The 23,323-nt window shown below is 35.8% G+C and overlaps 2 protein-coding genes and 2 pseudogenes across 6 annotated transcripts; 2 read left to right on the top strand and 2 right to left on the bottom strand.

Moving 5' to 3' along the window:
• Window positions 1-544: 544 nt before the first annotated feature.
• LOC147556162 (uncharacterized) lies at window positions 545-2,313 on the bottom strand. The gene is made up of 3 exons (XM_086663944.1): window positions 1,890-2,313; window positions 1,715-1,805; window positions 545-1,472 (listed from the first exon to the last, which is right to left on the bottom strand). Exons 1-3 carry the CDS (start codon window positions 2,171-2,173, stop codon window positions 825-827), a joined length of 1,023 nt encoding a protein of 340 aa, XP_086520070.1. The 5' UTR covers window positions 2,174-2,313; the 3' UTR covers window positions 545-824.
• Window positions 2,314-2,375: 62 nt separating this feature from the next.
• On the top strand, window positions 2,376-3,423 carry LOC147556161 (enoyl-CoA delta isomerase 2, peroxisomal pseudogene; annotated as a pseudogene). The gene has a single exon (XR_015235191.1). The product of XR_015235191.1 is annotated as an enoyl-CoA delta isomerase 2, peroxisomal pseudogene (transcript).
• Window positions 3,424-11,546: 8,123 nt separating this feature from the next.
• On the top strand, window positions 11,547-12,353 carry LOC147556160 (enoyl-CoA delta isomerase 2, peroxisomal pseudogene; annotated as a pseudogene). The gene has a single exon (XR_015235190.1). The product of XR_015235190.1 is annotated as an enoyl-CoA delta isomerase 2, peroxisomal pseudogene (transcript).
• Window positions 12,354-15,246: 2,893 nt separating this feature from the next.
• On the bottom strand, window positions 15,247-22,832 carry LOC147556159 (Leucine-rich repeat protein kinase family protein). Of its 3 annotated transcripts, none has more exons than XM_086663939.1 (11): window positions 22,428-22,832; window positions 22,178-22,316; window positions 21,985-22,056; window positions 19,103-19,246; window positions 18,925-18,996; window positions 18,783-18,845; window positions 17,844-17,917; window positions 17,616-17,762; window positions 17,183-17,521; window positions 16,545-16,936; window positions 15,247-15,990 (listed from the first exon to the last, which is right to left on the bottom strand). In XM_086663939.1, the coding sequence occupies exons 1-11, from the start codon at window positions 22,528-22,530 to the stop codon at window positions 15,679-15,681; spliced, it is 1,857 nt and encodes a 618-aa protein (XP_086520065.1). In that variant the 5' UTR covers window positions 22,531-22,832; the 3' UTR covers window positions 15,247-15,678. The 3 variants fall into 3 exon arrangements, with proteins under 3 accessions (XP_086520065.1, XP_086520067.1, XP_086520066.1); XM_086663941.1 differs by having other exon boundaries at window positions 18,783-18,842; XM_086663940.1 differs by having other exon boundaries at window positions 18,783-18,842; window positions 19,103-19,249; window positions 22,428-22,769.
• Window positions 22,833-23,323: the final 491 nt, after the last annotated feature.

The raw sequence follows: 23,323 nt of genomic DNA, 5'->3' as shown, positions 1-23,323 counted from the left end.
CCATTAGTGGTCTTCATCAACAAAACTGTAATGGGGGTCCTTCCCTAAATACTTGATTTACAGTGGGGGTACTTCACTAAATGTCATTTTATTCATGTTTTTACAGGAAATGAGCTGCCAAATTTGTGAGGTCAAAGCACATGAAGCCTTCAATTGTCCATTTATGTACTTAGCATGTACAAATGCAAAATGTGATGGCATTCGAAAAGTTCTAGTGTCAAGCACATCAAAAAACCCTGGAAGGAAGTATTTGAGGTGTCAATACTTGAAATGTAATAGCTTTCAATGGCTAGATGAAGCAATACATCTCTTTCTGCTTGGAAGACATCCTGTAAAACAACATTTAACAGTGGGATGCTATGGATGTGGTGATCCTGGTCATTGGAAGAAGTATTGCCCACTGAACAAGACCCCTTCAAGCCAACCAACTACTTCTACCCAAACTCAAATTGTCATCAATACTACTTAGAAGACTTTTGTAATACATTTAAGAATTGTAATGTAAGAAAGCCATGAAAGAAATGTAAGAGATGTATCAAACCCATTAGCTAATATAAAATAAGATTCATCATCTATTCAAAAACTTCCAAAAGAAACAGTGTACTTAAGTTTTATACTAGACAAAACACCACAAAATACCATACTTGTTTGAAATAGCATATACCCATATACCCAAAAAAGCTAGACAAAAAAACTTAAGTTTCAAATCATATGTACCACATGTACCATATGTACCATATACCATATACCCATATAAACTAAACAAAATACTAAGATGTTCATGACCATAATGCATCACAAATCAACAAGCTTAAATGTTAGACTTACTTTCCTGGTCTCCTTGGTACCAATTTGGATGGCTTAAACACTTGACTATGTGGTCTAGTTGGGTTCCTTCCAAAATATGTCATACATCCTCCAGTATTACCTGCAACCCTAACAGTAGGTTGTGAAGATGATGGTTGGGAAATAGTTGGTTGTGAAGACCCAGCTTGTGAAGAAGGTAGTTGTGATGCACTTGGTTGTGAAACAGTTGGTTGTGATACAGTTGGTTGTGCTCTTGCTCTTGCTCTTGGTTGTGAAGACCCAGCTTGTGAAGAAGGTAGTTGTGATGCACTTGGTTGTGAAACAGTTGGTTGTGATACAGTTGGTTGTGCTCTTGCTCTTGCTCTTGGTTGTGAAGACCCAGCTTGTGAAGAAGGTAGTTGTGATGCACTTGGTTGTGAAACAGTTGGTTGTGCTCTTGCTCTTGGTTGTGTTGTTGGTTGTGCTCTTGCTCTTGGTTTTGGTGTTCTTGCTCCTGGCTGAGGTGCTCCCTTGCAGGTCCTGCTGTTGTGACCAAACCCCAAACATTTGCTGCACCTTTTCTTTGGTTTTGGTTGTGAAGGACCTTCTTCAGCATCTCTTCTCCTCTGTTTCTTTGGTCTCCCAGCAGGCCTTAGTATGATTGGGGGCAGGACCTCATATGCTGACTATTCAATGAGCAAAGTTGTAATGAAATCAGAATTAGTACATCAAATGAAATCAGAGTTAGTTTATCAAATGAAATCATGACTTAGTATATGATCAAATGAAATCAGACTTAGTATATAACTCAAACTTAGTACTTGTAATGAAATAAGAGTTAGTATATGATCAAATGAAACCAGGTACTTAGTACTTGTAATGAAATCAGACTTAGTACTTGTAATGAAATCAGACTTAGTATACTTACTTCTCCCCAATATTGCATTTGTTTCATGGGGGTGATAAATCCACTATAAGCCTCCAAATAAGTAGCTACTCTATGGAAAGGACTGCAAAACCTACAAGCACAAGTATTCATAACATTAGTATCTTAATGACAAATCAAAGAGAAAAGAAGATACAAAATGAAGATATACACTCACTCTGCCCATGGTATCCTTGTTTGCAAAATGATAGGGACAACATGCATACAAGGGATGCCTGTCAAGTCCCAGACACAACAAGAACAACTGAAAGTAGTCAAGTTAACTGTCCACCTATTTGGGGTATTCACTTCATAGACATTAAATAGATAATCACTTGCTCCTTGAATCCTAAACTTATTCATACTCTTCTTAAATCCATCTATCACCCTCTGAGCCCTAGGAACAATACCATTAGGATCCCATGTTCTAGCTATCTTTCTTCTCTCATACAACAAGGACATAGAGATTGGGGGGTAACCCCTAAAGCATAATCAATTTGGGGTTTGTTCCCTAATATAGCTAAATAACTGGGGGTCTTTACTAAATAACCCTTTTCTTTTCCTCTTTCTTTTCTATTTTTTCTTTTTGTTGAACCTCTTTCTTTTCTTTTCTTTTTTTTTTTTTTTTGTTGAGAAACTTCTTTCTTTTCTACTTCATCATCTATTATTTCACGCCTTTCAAAAAAAAAAAAAAAAACCATCTATTATTTCACCAACCCCAAACAGACTCATTGCTTATACCACCTTCTCTCTCCCAATCCAATCCGATCCTATTCTATTCATCATGTGCACGTTAGAGAAACGAGGGAACCTCTTCATCCTAACCCTAACCGGAGAAGACGAACAACATCGTCTAAACCCAACCCTAATCTCATCAATTCGAACAGCCCTCGCCCAAATCAAAACCCAAGCTCAACCTGGTTCAGCTCTAATCACCACCGCCGATGGAAAATTCTTCTCAAACGGATTCGACCTAAGGTACGCTCAATCCGCCGGAAAATCAAACTTCTTCACTCTTCTTGAAGAGATGGTAGATGGATTCAAACCAGTTGTTTCCGATCTACTATCTCTTCCACTTCCAACTATCGCCGCCGTCTCCGGTCACGCTTCCGCCGCTGGATTCATGCTAGCTTTGAGTCACGATTATATATTAATGAGGAAAGATAGAGGAGTTATATATATGAGTGAGATTGAAATCGGTTTGAATTTTCCCGATTATTTCATGGCGTTGATGAAATCGAAGATCTCGTCGCCGACGGCGAGGAGAGATATAGTTCTTCATGCGTCGAAGATTAAAGCGGATAAAGGTGTGGAAATGGGGATAATTGATTCGGCGTATGATAGTGTGGAAGAGACTGTTGATGCTGCTTTGCGCATGGGGGAAAGATTAGGAAGTAGGAAATGGAAAGGAGAGATTTATGCAGATATAAGGAAAAATACTTTTCCTGAGATTTCTGAATTACTTGGATTAGTTGAGAATTATAAATCACTTGTACCTGCTAAACTTTGAAAGATAATACTATGTGATCAAACCCTAATTTTAGTAGACTTCTTCTAGGATTGGAGTCTTGATCCATCCCAAAAAAGAAAGATAAATAAAGCTAATGTTTTTTTGTTGAAGAACATAAACCTATGTTGTTATTGGAAGGTGTAATATTGTAGTACTTGGAGGACTCATCTCCTTTTGGAAATAAAGAATGTTTGTGATGAAATGCATAAATATATGTGGTTTAAGAAAGGGGGCCAAATTTTGATATGCTAGTCAAATAGGATGGCTAAACTTAAACTAAGTATTGTTGTTTTGGCTAAACTAATTTGGTCTAATCGCGCACTTATTTGGTCAATTTCTAAATTGTTTCTTCTTCAGTTTGTCAAAGTCTTTCTCTTTATGTTGCTTTTAAATCTTTATCTTTGCCGATGAACGGGGTAGATGAGATATCTCGTGTTGCGAATGAGCTCTTGACCCGATCTGAGGTCAAGAGTAGAGAGATCAACTGTATGAGCTTAGCTTGCCTGAGCTCCAAAGGTTGGAAGTGCTTGTTGATAGGGATCTGAACGGAAGTGATCTATTAGCACTAAAATTGGATCAAAAGAAGAAAAAAAGAACTGGGTTTGTGAAGTTATTTTTTTTACATACCCTTGAACATTTCTGAGGGTTTGATTGAATCTAGAGTCGAGATTCGAGTTGTTATCCTTTTTTGAGAGATCCCCTTCTCTGTTTTTATCGTTGTTGTTCTTCATGATCTTCTTTTTTCAATAATCATGTTTTTTTCTCTCTCTCTTTAATAATAAACCTTCTCACACAGGTTTCCGTTTGTTTCAACTGTTGGAAATTGAGACGGAAAGTGGGAAATGGAGGAACTAGTTGGTCGGTTTTGGATCCGATTTCAAACGTTTTTTGAGAGATTTGGTTCTAGAAGACTAGAACCGATTTCACCAAAGCAGTTCCGGAACAGTATTTTAACAATATTTGGATTTTCAGTCAAAAAAAATCTAACCCTACACTCACATTTATTCCACCCTAATATGCCAAAATAATAATTATAATAGATATTTAGTCCAAACTGAACCATCTCTATAGAAAAAATAGATTTCTATCATTTCTATTTAACTATAATACCTATATAACCTTTTATATAAGAAAAACTCACTTTTGAAAACCAATCTCCAAAATTCTCTTTCTTTTTTTTCTCAGATTTTTTTAATTGATTTCAAACTTACTATCTGTTTCGCAATATACACGTTATTTAGTATCAATTACGTATAATTCTACAACAAAACACATTTAGTATAGTTAAAGTATGTCACGATGTCAAAGTTAATGGTGTTTTTGGTTGTAGTATTCTTAAGTAGGATTCCTATCAAAAGTGGGATTTGGTAGGAACAATGAACCCTTGGTCTATTTGGCTACCAAGAATCTTAGGACTCTTGAATCCTAACTATTCCTAATTCCAAAATTTGTATTGGGTCAAAATCTCACCCTACCCCCCTAGGATTTTGGATTAATTTATCTAAATTTCAAACTTAAAATCAACAGAAAAAAAATATTTCCTTCGACAAAATAATTATTTTTTCCAAAATAGTTTTTCCTCTGAAAATCATTTTTTCTTCAAATCATTTTTTTTCTCAAAAATCAGTTTTTCCCCAAAAATCTTTTTTTTTTCTCGAAAATCATTTTTTCTTCAAAAAATTATTTTTCTCCAAAACCCGTTTTTTCCCAAAATCTGATATTTCCTCGAATGAAATGATATTTGAAAAAACGAGTTTCGAAAACAAGGTTTATTCAATATTTTTTCTAAAGAAGCTTTTAAAAATACTCAAATAATAAGTCATAGGAATCTTATTAGTTGCCAAACAAACCAAAAAATATTACTTGGATTCATGAATCCGTGGAATCATGAATTCCAAGGACTCATGAATCCGCGGATTCATGATTCCGTCATCCAAACATACCACAAGTGTTTTTCTGTTTATTGATTTTGATTTTGTTTCATAAATAACGTGTTATTTATTGTTAAAGTTTCATACTTTATTTCATGTTTTTTTTATGTGTCACATAACACATTATGTATCAACAATGTTTCTTCCAAAAACGAAAAAGACTATAAACTTTTTTTCTGGAAAGATTGGACTTTAATCCTTTTTTTGGATTTTAATTTTGGCCCTAACCCGTGGACCCGTATTTTAAGGGGATGACATTGTGAGGAGGGGATTCTCACTACAATTTTGTTATAGGATGGTAAGGGGATGACATTGTGAGGAGGGGATTCTCACTACAATTTTGTTATAGGATGGTGCGGACCATCTTTTTCGATTGCTTGCAATACTGTTCGCTTTGGTACCACAGGCGTCACGGGTTTAAAATGCCTCACTAGGTAATGGTGCTTAACCTCTTAAGAGAGGCACCGCACTCCGTCTCACAACTCTCACTCTCACCACTGAAGCACCATTGTGGAATTGACGGGTTTAAAATGCCTCACTAGGTAATGGTGCTTAACCTCTTAAGAGAGGCACCGCACTCCGTCTCACGACTCTCACTCTCACCACTGAAGCACCATTGTGGAATTGTTTTACAAGAAATTTCTCGTTTTAACTCCTAATCTTTTGTAAGGTTTTAAAATAAGTCCTTGTTATTCATATTCTTCATCAACACCACCGTCACCACGGACAATAGATATTGTTGTTAACGAGGATTCTTCTTGTTCACCTAAAACATCCTCGACGACAGAAGAAACTCTTTCTAGGTAGGCAAAAGCGCCCCCTCTTATGTTGCCAGGATAGATGAGAGGATAGAGAGGTGAGAGTAGATAAATATGTAAAATGAAATTTTTATTGTTAAAGAGATTTAGTTAAGGTAGGATGAAATCTGAACGCCAAACCCGAGACCTGGAGGATAAAAACTACGTTCGGGCTTACTCCAACCGAGGGTTGAAAAACGTATTTATGAAGGGCAAAATTCCTAAACTATAATGGTTGGAAATTAAGATGAAAACAACATTAATTTTAATGTCACAAAATGACATTTTTTAATTGCCACAGAATACCCTGTGCCATTTCATGGTGGTCAAAGACCGTGAGGCCGAGAGAGTGAAAGAGCTGGCCAACAGCAACTCCATCGTCCATCATTTTCTACCACTATAAGAGGAAAAGGAAGTATTTTTAACACTGCTAAACTAAAATAGAAATGTTCTTGTATGAACAAAAACATGCCATGAATATCACAAAGGAAACAGTTAACTGTTATATCTTCCAGTTATCGCCAATTCACAAGCGACCACAAGGCGATAACTGGAAGATATCCAGCACCGGTGTGCCTGTCAGTCAATATCATTCAGAAACATAACTGAAACGTCTCACTTTTCCATTTTCATTCTTGTACTCAAATCATTGAAATATGGATAGTATAATTCTCTTTGCAGTGCACAAGTGAATATAATAATCAAATTTGATCGACAAAAACAACATATCCATAGAGATATAAGTAGAAGCTACCCAAATACTTAACCTTATTCAATTCACTAACTGAAATTGAAGTTTCTGTCAGAAAAGATTATACAGGCAACCTGGGAAGATGATCAAAATATGTTTCGAGTTCACCTGTTTTTCCAGACATTAACACCTCGACAAGGACCTGAGTTGGCAAATGCCTAAACAGGATATGGACCTGCTAAGACTCTTTGTAGTATTACTGAGAAGATTCACTTGCAGGAAGAGGGTGGTGATGGCTTACTACAATGGGGGGTCGTAGCTCCCGATGATTGGCTTGGTTTTGCTTGCGAGCCTTGAACATCTCTTCTGTCTCAACCACAATCAGCCTCTTAACCTTTACATTTGGAAGAAAGAAATGAATTAGTGATAATAAAATCATGAGATAAAACTAAGGTACAAGTAACAGTGTCACATAGTTGTTTAACACGCCCATGACCTTTGCAACGGGTAAAAGGATGTCGTTCTAACAGTGTTTTATTCCAAACGTGTTGTAGAAAGAGGTCAAAAATTATAACAAAAAAAGAAACGGTAAACAAAACAATCAACCCGAATGTCCATTTTCTTATTATCTTATTAAAAAGACAACGTAACAATTTAAAACATATAATAGAAAAAACATGTGTTATAATGATTTAATCACCACGTAGAACTGAGCGGTATTCTCACCATAATAGTTACAAAAGGTAATGATGGAGGACCATCATTGATGAAAACAGCCATGATTTCTGTCGTGATGGTTGTTATTTAAACATTGTATAAAACTCAATACATAAAGAAACATGAACATAAGGTCGACTATATGAACCTGCTGAAGCATTCCTCTGACAGTAGGTGTATTCCACCGCATAACAGTTCGGTTGCATTTGCGAAGGCGCAATGCCTCGAGTGTCCGCCTGTGAAGCCTCCTTGTCCCTGGTATACCCCTCACCAACGTTATATATAGATTTGGACTCCATGCAATCGGAACAGACGCTTTGAAAGCCTTGAAAGCATTCATTTTTCCCTACCACTTGCACTGACCAACAAAAGAAAAGAAAGTCATTGTCTTGGTTTGGAGTCACTACAAAAGATTCATGTTACAACAAAATACATCAAGCCCACCGAAGCACACTCTCGGCTAACACGGTGCACAATTTAACTGCAAGTTTTTGCTTGATCTTCTTTTTGCCTATATCAAGGGGATGTTAAATATGTTTTTATGCAAAACGGACCTTCATTCAAGGGAGGACTAGAGGATGATGAATATGTTGAAGAAATAAGAACTTGATAACCAATTATTTAGGAAACGGAACAGTTGATCGGCAATCTCTAGATGTTCACAACAATTATATTGCTTTGCAAGTATTACAGAAAAAGGAAGACAGCATACAATTTATAATACATGAGATAATCTGTTTCTTTAAAACTTGCAACACATCAAAGTGCTTGTGATTCTAATTTGTCAAGTAAAAATTTTGGGTATACTTTGCAAGGAGGGAAGATCAGCCAATGCACGTGTAGAATAAATTGTGTAGAACAACCATCAATGGGTTTACACGAAAGCCATTGGCACCAGACTCAATCAAGACCTATTAAACACCACCATTTTGTTACTAAGCCTTATCAATCCTAACAAGAACATAATTAGAGTGCTTCATTCGAAACTCGAGAGATGTGAAATAGAAAAGTAGTTGTTGATATGTTATAGTTTTGACAGGGTTCAACATTTGTCAATCAAAAAATGCAACTCCAACAGAGAACCCACCAAAGAAAAAAGTAGTAACTATATCCAAAATCAATCAATTAAATACTGCAACTACGAGAAAACAAATAACATCGACTGAACAAGGAAAACACACTATAAACAATCATAATGAAGAAGTTATAAAGATAAAACACTAATAGTCTAAGTAATTCAAGTTTAACATTATTCTCCCCATCCAATTAGGCAATCTACAAATGGAACCCTAATAATGATAGTAACCAATCTTTCTAAATCATTGATCTCAATAACCCGAAGAAAAAAAATCCCAATTTTTAGTTCACTCATAGCATTCCCAGGGACAATAAATTGGGTTAATATGCAAAAACACTTAATAGAACAAAAGGGGATTACCATTTTACTGGAAATAATTCAAATATTTCATAATTGATTTTCAATAGCCAAAAAGATCTTTCAGTTTCAGTAGCTGGTTCCATTACTCAGGAAAACTGTACCAAGATCTATGCTTGAAAAATGGGAAATGGGGACTAGGCGACCAAACTGGGACTACTGACTATAGTCGGACTCCATAGGGGCCAATCGGATTTCATCGGACAAGAGAAAAGAAACCCTAACCTGGGTTTTTGTGTTAGTCGAAAGGGTTAGAAAAAAAAAATCTGAGCCAACCGAGTTAGACGGCGGCCAGAAGCAACTGTTTCTGAGGAATGGTTCTTACAAGAGAACAATGATCGTAAATAAATTGAGAGCTTTAAACCCTAATCCCTAGAAAAGTAGTGACAAAATGAAGAAAATAAAGTAGAAATGCTTAGTGTCCGCTTAAATTATAAAAGTCTACGTAGAGAGAGAGAGAGAGAGTCTTACGGCGAGGATTTGATCGGAGAGGATGAACAATGGTTCTGTTCTTCCACCTGAACTGCAAAATCCTCAAACACAAAACCCTAGTATTACAATTAAGGTTGAGGATGAAGAAGAAGAAGCCATTGATGGGCTTTTACTTGAAATGGAATGGGCTTCATCATTTTATGGGCTCCTTCAACGACAGAAAGGCCCCTCTTCCTACCAAATTTTAGGAAGAAAATGTCAGAGAGAGATGCGCCTTTAACACTCTTAACACTTCACTTTTTTTTTAAGTATAATTTCTACAAAAATGATGGGGGGCCTTCGTTAATAAGCTTTGACTAAGAACCCTAATCAAGTAAGAATCGTGAGAAATCGGTAGATTTTAGATAGATATGACAGATAAGAACAAATTACTATGAAGAAAAGAAAGATAATAACAAATTATGGGTAGATTTTACCTAGAAAAGTTCTACTGAGAAATCGGCAGAACAAGAAATAGGTTTGTTTCTCCTCTGTGTACTTCTCTTTCTCGCTACGTTAAAGAAACAAGACCTAACCCTAAGTTCAGAATTTATATGAATAAATGAATTACCGGAGTGGGCCTTAAGTAGACGGCCCAAGATTTTCAGGCCCGTTCTAATATACATAATGAAAAATGAAGTGTTATATATACACTCATTTTTACCTGTAGTAGACGGCCCAAGAGTAAAAACTCTAATACACTCATTTCTTCCATACATACATGTTGGTCAAAATTCTTGACCAATTTCTTCTCCCTCCTTCTCTTTCCCTATATTCTTCTCCCTCTTCTCCTACGCCTCTCTTTTCCTTCCGTTCTCAAGTTATCTATATAACAAAACACAATGTTTTGTGCTGACTGGGACAAGTCGAAACACAAATCCGATCGTTCATTGTGATACGATCCTCACCTTTTGATCTATTACCCACCCTAAAAATAACAGATTTATTGACCCACTAAATGAAAGAAAGTGAATAAAAGTCTTATTATGGACCGTCAAATATGGTAAACTGATCCAGATTTAATTAGTGTCGTTTTTAAAGGACGGTCTGGATTTAATCTTTCTTACTTTCTTGGTTCATCCCCAATTGTGACTTTTAGATCCCTCTAATGTCTGATCAAAATCCTAACACTAATGACGTGAAATAAGTGGTGCTTTATTGCTCATCAAAATTGTATTCATTACGTTAATTAATATCAATAACCCTCCACACCTCGTTATCTTCTCTGTGTGCCACTTCATTATCTAAATGAAAGAAAGTGAATGAAATCCTTAATCTGGTAGGTGAGAAGTGGTCAAATTTCCTTGGTATGTTACAAAATTGATTATGACTGACTTAGTCAACCATGACTGACTTAGGGGGGCATATTTATTTTTTGACCCAAAAATTAACTAACTTGTCTTTTGCCCCCTAATATTCGTCTTCCCCAAACTCATCTCACCACCAATTCTAGCCACATTCCGTCCACCACCTTCATTTCTCACCTTCATTTCTCACCTTCTTTCTCTCTCTCTCTTCTTCGTCTTCTTCTTCTTTCTTCCTCCTCTTTTCACTTTGTTTCTCTCTCTAAAGGCTTTTCCTTCAACTCAATCAAGATGATGTATCTTCTATTGATGGAGGTCTTTTTGTCCACAAATCTATTGTTGAAGGTGTTGATTATGATGAAGTCAAAGCCAAACTTCTCAGAGATGAGGTAAACTAGCATTATCTCTTACTTTTACTACTTTCCCCTCAGTTTTCTAGGGTTTAACAGATTTAGGGTTTTATATCTAGATGGGTTTTATATATCTCGATTACTTGTAGGAAATTGATTTGATTTTTGAACAAAAGTACCTTTTTTTTAATTATTTTGATTAAACTACTACCACCCTTTCTGCCATTATTGGTATGTAGAGATCTCAAGCATCCATATATAATGAAGGAATAATTCTAAGGTATAGTACATGGATTTGAACTAAATTAGTTAAAAGATGCTTAGGTTTGATTTAGTTACCCAATGAATATACTCCAGATTCAATTTAGTCAAATCATATTGTTTTGTTGAAAAGTAAGTTTTTTTAAGATTTAATTTCTGGCGGGATGAATTGAGGAAGATGAAGACTAAGGGGCAAGAGACAAGTTAAAAAGAATTTGGATCAAAAAATAAATATGCTCCCTAAGTCAATAATGGTTGACTAAGTCTTTATTCCCTAGAGATTATTCTTTATTCCCCAAAGCCGCGACCAAAAAAAACATCTATTATTTCACCAACCCCAAAGAGACTCATTGCTTATACGGTTATACCACCTTCTCTCTCCCAATCCAATCCGATCCTATTCTATTCACCATGTGCACGTTAGAGAAACGAGGGAACCTCTTCATCCTAACCCTAACCGGAGAAGACGAACAACATCGTCTAAACCCAACCCTAATCTCATCAATTCGAACAGCCCTCGCCCAAATCAAAACCCAAGCTCAACCTGGTTCAGCTCTAATCACCACCGCCGATGGAAAATTCTTCTCAAACGGATTCGACCTAAGGTACGCTCAATCCGCCGGAAAATCAAACTTCTTCACTCTTCTTAAAGAGATGGTAGACGGATTCAAACCAGTTGTTTCCGATCTACTATCTCTTCCACTTCCAACTATCGCCGCCGTCTCCGGTCACGCTTCCGCCGCTGGATTCATGCTAGCTTTGAGTCACGATTATATATTAATGAGGAAAGATAGAGGAGTTATATATATGAGTGAGATTGAAATCGGTTTGAATTTTCCCGATTATTTCATGGCGTTGATGAAATCGAAGATCTCGTCGCCGACGGCGAGGAGAGATATAGTTCTTCATGCGTCGAAGATTAAAGCGGATAAAGGTGTGGAAATGGGGATAATTGATTCGGCGTATGATAGTGTGGAAGAGACTGTTGATGCTGCTTTGCGCATGGGGGAAAGATTAGGAAGTAGGAAATGGAAAGGAGAGATTTATGCAGATATAAGGAAAAATACTTTTCCTGAGATTTCTGAATTACTTGGATTAGTTGAGAATTATAAATCCCTAATACCTGCTAAACTTTGAAAGATAATACTATGTGATCAACCCTAATTTTGATGAAGGGAAAATAAAAGGCTTTTGGTATAGGAAGAGCACTATTTAGTAAAGGCAGTGCGCTAGAAAGGTCAATTTATGTATTTGTTCTTCCTTTACCAAATTAGTTTAAGGAGGGCGTTATAAGGATCATTTAATAAATAGTGCCAAAATAGAAGGACTTAGACAAAAATTAATAATAAATCTAATATTTTATTCACTTGTAGTTTCTCTCACATAAACAACCAAAACCCTAATATCGTCACTACTATCAACATCACCATTAGTATTAAAAAACTTGCAAAGTTTACCATCACCATAGTCTTAGTTTCGAGCTTTTAATGGTGCCTCAAGATCTCATGGATGAGGAACCACCATTAATGAAGGAGGCAACCTACATCAAGAAAGAAGATTTCTTTGACTTAAACGGAGACATCGACTTAAATAAGGGCATCGACTTAAACGAAGTTATCGACTTAAACAAAGACATTTATAATGAAGATAATATGTCTCATGTAAAGAAATATCAATTTCTTGTCTTCCTCTATGATTGTGCAAACGTTTTAGGGTTTTAGGTCGTTTTTTTCGTAAAGAATTTTCGATTGGATCGACGGAAAATGGCAATGAATTTCGGTAGGGTTGGCCGAAAAAGACAACAAATTTCGGTAGTAACGGCTAAAAAAGATGACAAATTTCGGTAGGGTCGATTGAAAAAGATAACAAATTTCGGGCGATCCCGCTGAAAATAGTAATAAATTTCGGCTGATATTGCTGAAATTAGTCTATTTTTTCAACCGCTCTGGCCGAATTTTTTTAAAATTTTCAGTTGGTATTCATGAATCTTTATTTATCCTAAGCGAAATTTGTTTTATGTATATGTCGATTATATATTTTTCGAGTTACATCCTTGTTTGTATTCTTCATTGCAATATTGATACTTGAAATCTTCAAAAGTTACTTCTATTAAAACTCTAAAAATCTATGAAGAAATCAAGCAATAACAAGAATTACAAACTCTCTATGGAAATGGGTGTTTCTAGAGTTTAGGTTTCTATCTCTATATCTCTCTGTTTGATAGAATCAAACAGATTTAGGGCTTTTCTCCTTTTCAGGATGTTCATCTCTCTTCTCTCTCTTTGATTTGATCGAAGGTTTAAGGTCGAACAGGATTTTGTCTTCTCTCTCGAAGGTTTTTAGTCGAACAGGAGGATACTCTCTTCTCTCTCTTTTGGTCCAAAATAGTTTGATGGGAGGGACCAAAGTATAAATTTGAGATATTTAAAAAAAAAATGTTTATCCCTCCCTATTCTAAAAAGAGTGCTCTCCCTATCTAATGCACTGCCTTTGCTAAAAAATGCTCTTCCTATACCAAAACCCAAATAAAACTATGTTGTTATTGGAATGTGTAATATTGTAGTACTTGGAGGACTCATCTCCTTTTGGAAATAAAGAATGTTTGTTATGAAATGCATAAATATATGTGGTTAAGTGGTTTAAGAAAGGGGCCAAATTTTGAGATGCTAGTCAAATAGGAGGGCTAAACTTAAACTAAGTATTGTTTGTTTTGGCTAAACTAATTTGGTCTAATGGCACACTAAAATATCATGATGGTCAATTTCTAAGTTGTTTCTTTTTCATTTTGTTGAAGTCTTTGTCTTTATGTTACTTTTAAATCTTTTATCTTTGCGGATGAACGAGGTAGATGAGATAGCTCGTGTTGTGAATGAGCTCCTGATCTGAGGTCAAGAGTAGAGAGATCAACTGTATGAGCTCAGCTCGCCCGAGCTCCAAAAATTACCTGAAGAGAGATAAATGACGGGATGGATAAAGCACATAAAAAATCCACTTTCTAAGCACAAACTGTTTATTGTCAGAGGATTTGTCAATGTTAGAAGATACACACTCATTGAATGTTATTATTCTCACCACCATCAATGAGTGGCTCCATCTGAATCGATACCTAACCACCGCATCATCTCAGCCGATCATCACGACTGATTAACCAACCCTATGTAGCCATACCACGTTCGCGCTAGCGATGGATGGAAGGTTCATCTTTTAAACCTCAGACTCAGTGAATTCTTTCTTTTAACTGCAAAAACACACTACTGACTTAAGCATCAGAGTGATTTCTGAGTTTTTTGCAAGCCTCGTTACATCAAATTAAGCAAGGAGAGTTCATCATCTGATCGTTGATCCTTCAAAACCACAAACAAGTGAGTTTTTTCAATTTACTTTACACATTCAATGTGTTTGTCTCTTGATTCAAACACTTGTTGAGTTTGAAAATACTGACCAACATCAATGTTTGCTACTCGCTCACCATTTTAACTTATATTTTGTGGATTGGAAACTTCTCTAAGGGTGCCTTGTAGTTGTGGGGTGCACTCTTCATTACTAAGTTCTCCAAAATTGTAAGAATCCTGAGAAACATTTATTTCATTTAAACAGTAGTTACCAAGAGGGGTGTCCTCAACTTCGACATGCTACCTATGCTGGGTTTAAAGACCTCGAAAATCCCAAGTCGTGTAGGACTGAGGCATTTCCGTTTGGAGACTGAACCATGTCTAAAAACTGATTTTGATGCAGTCACGGATGTTTCTCCAATGTTTTTGGAAGTTTCTTTGTCCAAGGTGGCTCATAGCGAAGAAGACAACACGACAACACAATGGAGAAAGTGCAAATTCGTGTAGGATTAGTCTGTATAGAAGACTCGCCGACGACCAATGAGGGTGTTGGAATGCACTCACCGATCATTCTAATATAATTTCCACCAAACCAAAACGATCTTTCTAGTATGAAAATTTTTGAATGCACTCACCATCTTTGTTATATGCACTCATTTCCTTTGACATAAATGGTAAGTGCGATGAAAATTCCTTTCTAATAAAACTTACATTTAGCATGAGATGATATAAAGCATTTAAGGAGATGTCAACTGTTCCTCGTAATAAACAACCCAAAAAGAAAAAAGTAGTTCGGTTTGCATTTACAAGATACATTAGTTAACAATACCATAAACGAAGAAACTAGATTTGCAAATGCCTTACACAATAAGTAAAATACAGTAAAAGAATTGAGAAACAAAACTTTGACATACATCTATCTACCTAAAAACTTATCGAAGGCCGTACATCATAACTAATTCCTATTGCTTTCATACTACAAAATCTACTGATACACCGGGCGTTATAATTGTTTGCCCATTTCTGATGTTGATGAGCCGATCGAGTTCTTCAAGATGAGCTCTCTTTCTCTACAACTTTGACAAGAGAAATTCTGGAATTCTTCCTTGTGGCTTGTATATGTTATACTCTGTCTGAGTACTGATAAGGCAAAAAGATATACTTTTTATCATCTAGGTCCGGACAGCTCGATTGCTTCGATGATGAATGAAGATTCTTCAGGAACATTGTAGTTTCTAGAGAATGTGCAGTCCCTTTCCTCATGAAGGGTTTCTTCCGTATATTCCTCTGGGACTTCATTTCCAACTATACCTTCCAAAATTCTTAAAACTTCTGACATCTTTGGTCGTTGATTAGGATGCGGTTGAGTGCAATGCAGAGAAACCTCTACCACTGTTTTCAGCACATCTAGATCATAACTTCCATTCAGATCCCTATCAACAAGCACTTCCAACCTTTTCCCCTCGTGTAAAGTCCTAACCTGCACAATTCAGTAATTTATAATGAAGCCATTTTCGCCAAACCTCCGAATTTACACTTGTTATGAACGGAAATCAGAATCATGAGAGCTCTCCCTTTATTGAAGATAAATCTAAGGTGGCATTTCGTTTTTCTTTTTCCAAATTCAGATCTGAAATCTGATTCGAGGTCTGAACTCAGTCGAGTCAGACTTCAGATTATTGAGTTTACTTCTGACACGTGCATCTATAATTCTGAATGGCTGATTAAGCCTGATTTCGTAAATTTGAGTCAAAGGTGAAATGGGTCTGAACTAACACAAGTCACACTCAAATAAGTCGGTCTTAGGCAAGTTGGATTGAGACAATCTAAAACAAGAAAAACACCGCCACTAAACAAAGAAGCTGTCTTTATTAACTACTGAATGAGAAATGAAAAAGATTCTGTTGATATGAATGGATGTTCCTGGTTTTAGCCTTTTAGGTACTAGTAATACTTTCCTAATAGTGGAGGAAGGTGTCCGAGATGAAACATAACAAAAGCATCAATGAGCGGAAACACAAAGTAATTACTTACCCAGTCGAGAATCATTCCTTTCTGAATCTGACCATTTCCAGCATCTAATGCCTTCTGCCCTGTTATGAGTTCCAAAAGTAGTATACCGAACCCAAAAACATCAGTTTTCTCTGAGGATTGCCCTGTTGAGAGATACTCAGGGGCTATGTGCCCAACAGTACCCCGTACTGCGGTGGTGACATGCGAGTCTCTCTCATCTAAGAGCTTTGCCAGACCAAAATCCCCAACGACCGCCTCAAAACTTTCATCGAGTAAAATATTTGCAGCTTTTACATCCCTGTGAATGATTTTGGGATTACATTGTTCATGTAGGTAGAATAGTCCACGAGCAGCTCCAAGAGCAATACGCATTCTTCTGTTCCAATCCAAGGATGGTTTATCACGGCAAGGATCTGCACATGTTATTACTCATATCAGGAAAGAATCGCTAATAATTGGTACAAGGATAGGGAAGGAGGAAGATATAAATTGTATTACACTATTACTAATGGAAGAAAATCTGCACATCTGAGAGAAAAAGGGGTTCAGAAGCACAGTTTCTACCGTGGTATCGTTAAGTGATCAAGAAACTTGTTGTCCCGCTGACATTATTTACCTTACGATTCATACAAACCTACAAAGATAAAAACAACACAAACCTCTCAAGCGATCTGCTACACTTCCGTTTGGCATGTAAGGATAAACAAGTAACCTCTCGTTAGATGTCATACAGAACCCATATAGACATAAAAGGTTCCGGTGCAGAGCTAAGCCGATCATCTCTACTTCAGTCTGAAACTGAACTTCACCAGTGAAATTGGGATCTTTCAATCGTTTGACTGCAACTAATGTCTTATTCCGCAGACATCCTTTATACACCACCCCAAATCCACCATGGCCTAAAATATTTTTGGGACTAAAGTTGTTAGTGGAAGATTGGAGTTCACGGAATGAAAACCTCTTGAGATGGCCCATACCAAATTCACAATCTTGCTGCACTGCAAATAAATTTAATAACTGATCATTTATTTCAACGTCCTTTAAACATAAAATTGTATAACTTATCAAATAAATATCTTATTGTGGAAGTACCATATGAAGCAAATGGAACATGCCATCTGAACCAATAAACCCAGCAAACAATGAGCACAAGAGAAACCAGAAAGGTGCAGCTGATTCCTATAATTACTATAACAACCCATCGATGGAGACCACTGCTGTTTTCTGACAAATTAGGTTCTGAAAGAAAATCATGACATACATGTTACATTCAACTTTGATGCTTCATAGGAGATGATTGCAGATCATGTCAAAGGTTACCTTTAACAGGCTTTCGGGTGTTCAAGCAAGCTTGTGGGGACGATGAGGCACAAAGAAACTTATTCCCTGCTACCCTACAATAGACCATATTCCTTTAAACTTTTAAAGAACTCTAGAGGTTGTATACAGTATCATAACTTAAAAGAAAATGCATTTTTAATGAATTGGAATCATCAATAAGTAATGCTTATAGATCATAAATCTTGTCCAGATTCAGAATTCCAGATTGTGACTTACCCTAACAAAAGTATGCTTTGTAAGTCTTATCAGATTGGGAAGAAAAACTATGAACGGCCCAGTTGATAAAAGTAAACGAACCATAATAGATTAATTTTAAAAAATAGCAAGAGGTACTAAAGAGTAACTTTGTAGTATAAGGCAGTGTTTGTTTTTTCTAAGTGAGATATGAAATCTAACTCGAGTCAAACTTCAGAGTGTTTGTTTTTGTCTGACTCATGATGTTTGATTTTAAGTCCATTCGAGTTGAATAATTCAGCTTCGGAGTTTCAGACAATGTAAGAAAACAAACTCCACCTACGTTTATAAAGCAAATAGCTGGATACTGCTAGTTGTGTGCAAGCATCAAAGTATCAAACTACTGCTAAGCGCACGTTCATTGCACTACATCCTGACCCCTATCAAATCTGAGGGATAAGGATGATTTTTCTGCCAGGCTAACAGCAACTACCCTTACTGTCAAATTGTTACTTCAGATTTTAGAGAAAGGTTAATCACTTGAAAGCATATCGTCAAATCAATCAATAGGCATCCTGAACTATAAATTATCCTAAAGCAAGACTAAGTGGAGTCCCAAGAATCCATTTGATAAAGATGTGAAACATGTGACATTTATTGAAGTAGAAAGTCAGAATGTCAAATTGCTCGAATACACTGTCCATTGACAAGATATATTTTATGTTTCAAAACTCACATTCTCACCTGTAATCTTTTGCAAGTATTGCTGGAGCCGGACCACTCAGATTATTAAATGACAGATCCCTGCTACAAAATTGCTATTAGAATTTCAGACTACGAAATATCCATAGGGAGCTTGCATTTTAAGATGTGATAGAACACATACAAGAAGGAAAGACCTGAGAGATTTGCCACTGATGTAGGAATCCGACCAGATAAATTGTTCTTGCTTAGCTTCCTAGATATAGACATGAAAGAAGCATAGATAAATTTTACTACCCCAAGTAGACTACCTTCACATTCATATATAGAAAACCAATTGTTGAAACTTAAAGTACGCTTACATGTAACTTAGACGGGTCAAAACGCCCAATGAACTTGGAATTTCACCAGCTAATTCGTTACCAGAGAGGTCGAGGGTCTGAAGCTCGGAAAGCTTCCCAATCTCTTCTGGAATAGGACCAGAAAGTTGATTATTCTGCAATAACCTGCTAATAGTGAAGTATATTATAAGCTTCGAACATTGGAACAGTTGTGTAATCACATAACATTAAAAACTAAGAGCATCTGTCATTGACAAAGCAAAGTAGGATTGACACTAAGGTCGGCAAAATTGTATTTGTGCAAATGAATTGAAGGGTAAATGGATCATTTTTTGCCAATGAATCGGCAGAAGTCGCCGGGATTACAATTTACAAACCCAAGCAAAATGCATTACTCCCAAAAGGCCCATTTAGTCGAACTGTAGTTTAGCAATCCAGTCAACTAAAATATGAGAATAAATTATATATTAATGTCTAATATCAAGTTACACTAGTAAATTAATCATAAACAAAGTTTACCAAGTGTCTGTCAAATCAAGCACTAACTCGATCAAAACGATATGCACGAATGTGATGCAATAACTTCAATTCAGAAAATTCTACTCTTAAGTTTTGTTCACAAGACTTTTCTTGGGGTTCTTCATGAAAATTTAGTACATTCAACTAAGAGACACTTACCATTTACCAAAATCAATTGCGTAATTATATAATAATATGTTGGAAATTTTCAACAATTTAAGGAGGCATTTGGTCGTGGAATGGTACTTGGCAATGCCATCTTTTAGAGACAGCAAGCAAATGAATGGGTGTGATGCCCATTAAAATTTCTTTGTGGAATGGTGCATCCAATTGATGCATATCCCTTAGATGAGATGCTTCCATATCTCGTCACTTAATATAAATTAAGTGGCTCACCCCATTTGGATAAATCCAACGAAACTCTCTCCTTGTCTTTCTCACCTTTTCTATTTTCTACTCAAGTGTGATGAATTGATTTTTCGGGTATTTTATATATATATATACCGTCTGTCCAATTCGAAGTCGGTTTCCTTTGGCATTATCAGTTTACTAATACCGAGTGTTTTTGGTCTTGGTCAAAGCGTACATACTTTGAACCAAGCAGTTGTTGAAGGGCTTCATCGTATCCTGAAGGCACAATTCCTTACCTGTTGTGTACTCGTGGTTTCATACCAAAAGGGGGCGAATTACTGTCTAAAAGAATCGAGATTCTCGAGCTTTGAAGTCTAGTGATCAACATAATTTTGTTCATTGATTATCTTCCACCTTCGATTTCAACTTGAACATTAATTTTTTCCAACAATGTTTAGACAGTAGTTTTGAGTTGAAATGGAAGTCATTTCAATAACATCTAGCCATCAAACCAAGCAAATAAAAATTAGCAGATCGCCTGTAAGTATTTCAGTTAAATTTGATGCATGGTTTTATGTGACAAAATTGAGTAGTTTGATATCCTGCGATATTTCATGTAAGACATGTCCTGCTAGCATATGTGAATTTTTATTATACAAGAACACATGCATGTGCGTGAACCCTGTGTTTAGATACATACATATCACATATTATATATAGTTTGTTTTTTAATATATTCAGATGGTTTAGATGTTGACCATTGTAAATCATCACTTAGTTTCATGCCTAACATCTTCAGTAAATATCCTGATCGAATGCTTCCTTATAAGTTAGCATGACAAGATTAACTTGGTTTCACTTATACATGATAAGATGAATAGTGAAAAGTTAATAATTATAGGAGATGCTAGAGTTACTTAGAGGATGACATAATGACGTGGAATTCACTAAAAGACAAGGTGTTTTCAAAGTTTGACTACGGTGGGGACCGCTTTTGTTTCCAAATGAGGAAACATGTCATCCTCTAAGTACTAAATTCTAAGTTACTCTATCATTTCTGAATAATTATTTCGTTGTGTCTTGTGGTTTGACTTAAAATAATTGTTTTGTTTGACAATTAAGAGATGTAAGTGAGACAAACCATACACCACATTAATTGCTTTAGCTCATGGCTATTTCCTATTTGAGCTATTTTATTAATCATGCTAAGTTAAGATATTTTTTATCCATAATACATTGTTAAGGTTGGTTGTGATTTTGTGGTTACCTTGAGACCCTTAACATTAGTGTTGGTCCATTTTATAGTTTGTGAGAAGTACTTGATTTTGGAATCCAAGTGGTTAACCACTTGAGGAGGTATTTACGAGCCTAAGAGAAAAGTGATTTTGGTCACACTGTCTTTTGTGTTAGGTGAAAGTGCACTTGAGCCATTTACAAAACGGTGAAATATAAAAAAAAATTGGTACACGAAGTACATCTCATGTGTGAGTTATATTTGCTCAATTTAGAAAGACAAAAGTATTTTACTTAATGTTATGAGTACATCATTTTATTATAGAGTACTATTATGGGCATATTTTTTTTCAAGAAAACAAAATAGAGTCCAGTTGAAGATATGTACTAATAGTCTTTGCATCGCTCGCATGTACTTTATATGCTAAAATGTATATCATATTTGACAAATTCTGTTATTTATGAATATGTGAAACCTTCATAATTAAGAGACTATTAATATTTACGCATTATTTCAAGGTATTATTCAAAATCCAGTTCAAACTTATATTTGCCAAGGAATTAAATTTCAAAATGTTTCGGTTGAAATGACCAAATATTTCCAATTCCTTGGCAACTGAAATTTTCATCGAAACCGAAATTTAACTAAGCTCTCTTAACAATGCCTTGTCAAGAGATAAATTTCGAAATATTTCGGTCGAAATGACCGAAATATTTCAATTTCCATGTCTACTGAAATTTCCACCGAAACTGAAATTTCATTCCTTATGCGTACATTGTTAAATGACAAGATAACTTACATTGTTTTTAAGTGATTCAAATTGCCAACACTAGGCGAAAGCATACCCGATAACCCCTTGTTGACCATTTCTCTGAAAATAAGAAATTGCCAAACAATCAGTCGTAGAACAATTAAAGAAAGATTTCATAACTATTCCAACATCATGAGTTCACATTAACAAAATTAAAATAAAATGAAGAAGAATCACTTACAGAGAAATTACAAAACCCTCAGAAGAGCATCCAACCATGTTCCAAGTACAAGGATCTACTGAATTAATGTCCCATCCATCCAGAATATGAAGATTACCATCATCCCTCAACTTACTTTTCATTGACATCAATGCTGCAACTGGATATAATTTCCCCCCAAACCCAACCACAAAAAGATGGAAACTTTCAGAATTCACAACTTAAAAGCAATACAAAGAAGACTGTGAGAAGCTTGAAGAAGAGGTTTTACCTTCATAATTAACACCTTTAGGAGAGAGAAGACTGTCAGAAGCTTGAAGAAGTGGTAATAAGTAGACTAAGAAAAACAATAGTAGTAGCAACATTTGTTTCATCCTGGATTTCAGGATCCGTTTTCTGATATCTGGTTCTGAGAAATTTTAGGGTTTTGAACCGAAATTGCAGGAGAAGATAACAAGTGGTTGCTCTGAAGTTGAAGTGGGAGTAGGAGACCACCTATTATTGATGAAGAAACTTCGTCACTAGGAATCTATTCTCAAAACCCTAATTTAATAATTCAAAAGTTTTTGCGTTGGAAGAGGTGAAAATTGAAAGAAAATGTGTGGATATGAATAGAGTAACTCGAGAAGCTAAGAAAGCGGGAAATGTTTCGAGATTTTGAATGACACAAAATTTCATCTTGTCCTTTTCCCCCAATTACTTTAATAATAGTAATAACTAATTTTCAATTAATTATGCAAGTAATTATGTTTAACATCTAGATCGTGTCTACTAATCAACGTTGGATGCAATGGTATGACCTTTTTCTTTTTCTCTTTTTGGTTCTTTGTGGGTTAAGTTGGAGATGTTTACATACTTGGATTCCTTTTCATCAACTTTTGTTGGATTTTTTGGGCCAATGCTTTAGAAATCATTGAGATTCGGTCAAAATTCCTTATCCAAAATCATTTTTTTCTTTCTCTTCTCGAATGTGTCTAAGAGCATCTCCAATGCAAGACTTGAGAAAAACTTTACAAATCATGTGTGTCAAGTGCGAAAAATGAATCTCTAAATGACCTCTTTCCTATTTGACTATTTAGAGATACTCTATTGAAAAGTCTTCTCCAATACAATACTGAAGAGAAACTCTAAAAACCTATATTTTAGTATAAAAATAATTGATTTGTC

The sequence above is a fragment of the Eschscholzia californica genome, unplaced genomic scaffold (assembly GCF_041429995.1).
Source record: "Eschscholzia californica isolate CP2 unplaced genomic scaffold, dmEscCali1.0.p SCAF_2, whole genome shotgun sequence".
Lineage (NCBI taxonomy): Eukaryota > Viridiplantae > Streptophyta > Magnoliopsida > Ranunculales > Papaveraceae > Eschscholzia > Eschscholzia californica.
This window is presented reverse-complemented; position numbering and strand designations above follow the sequence as displayed.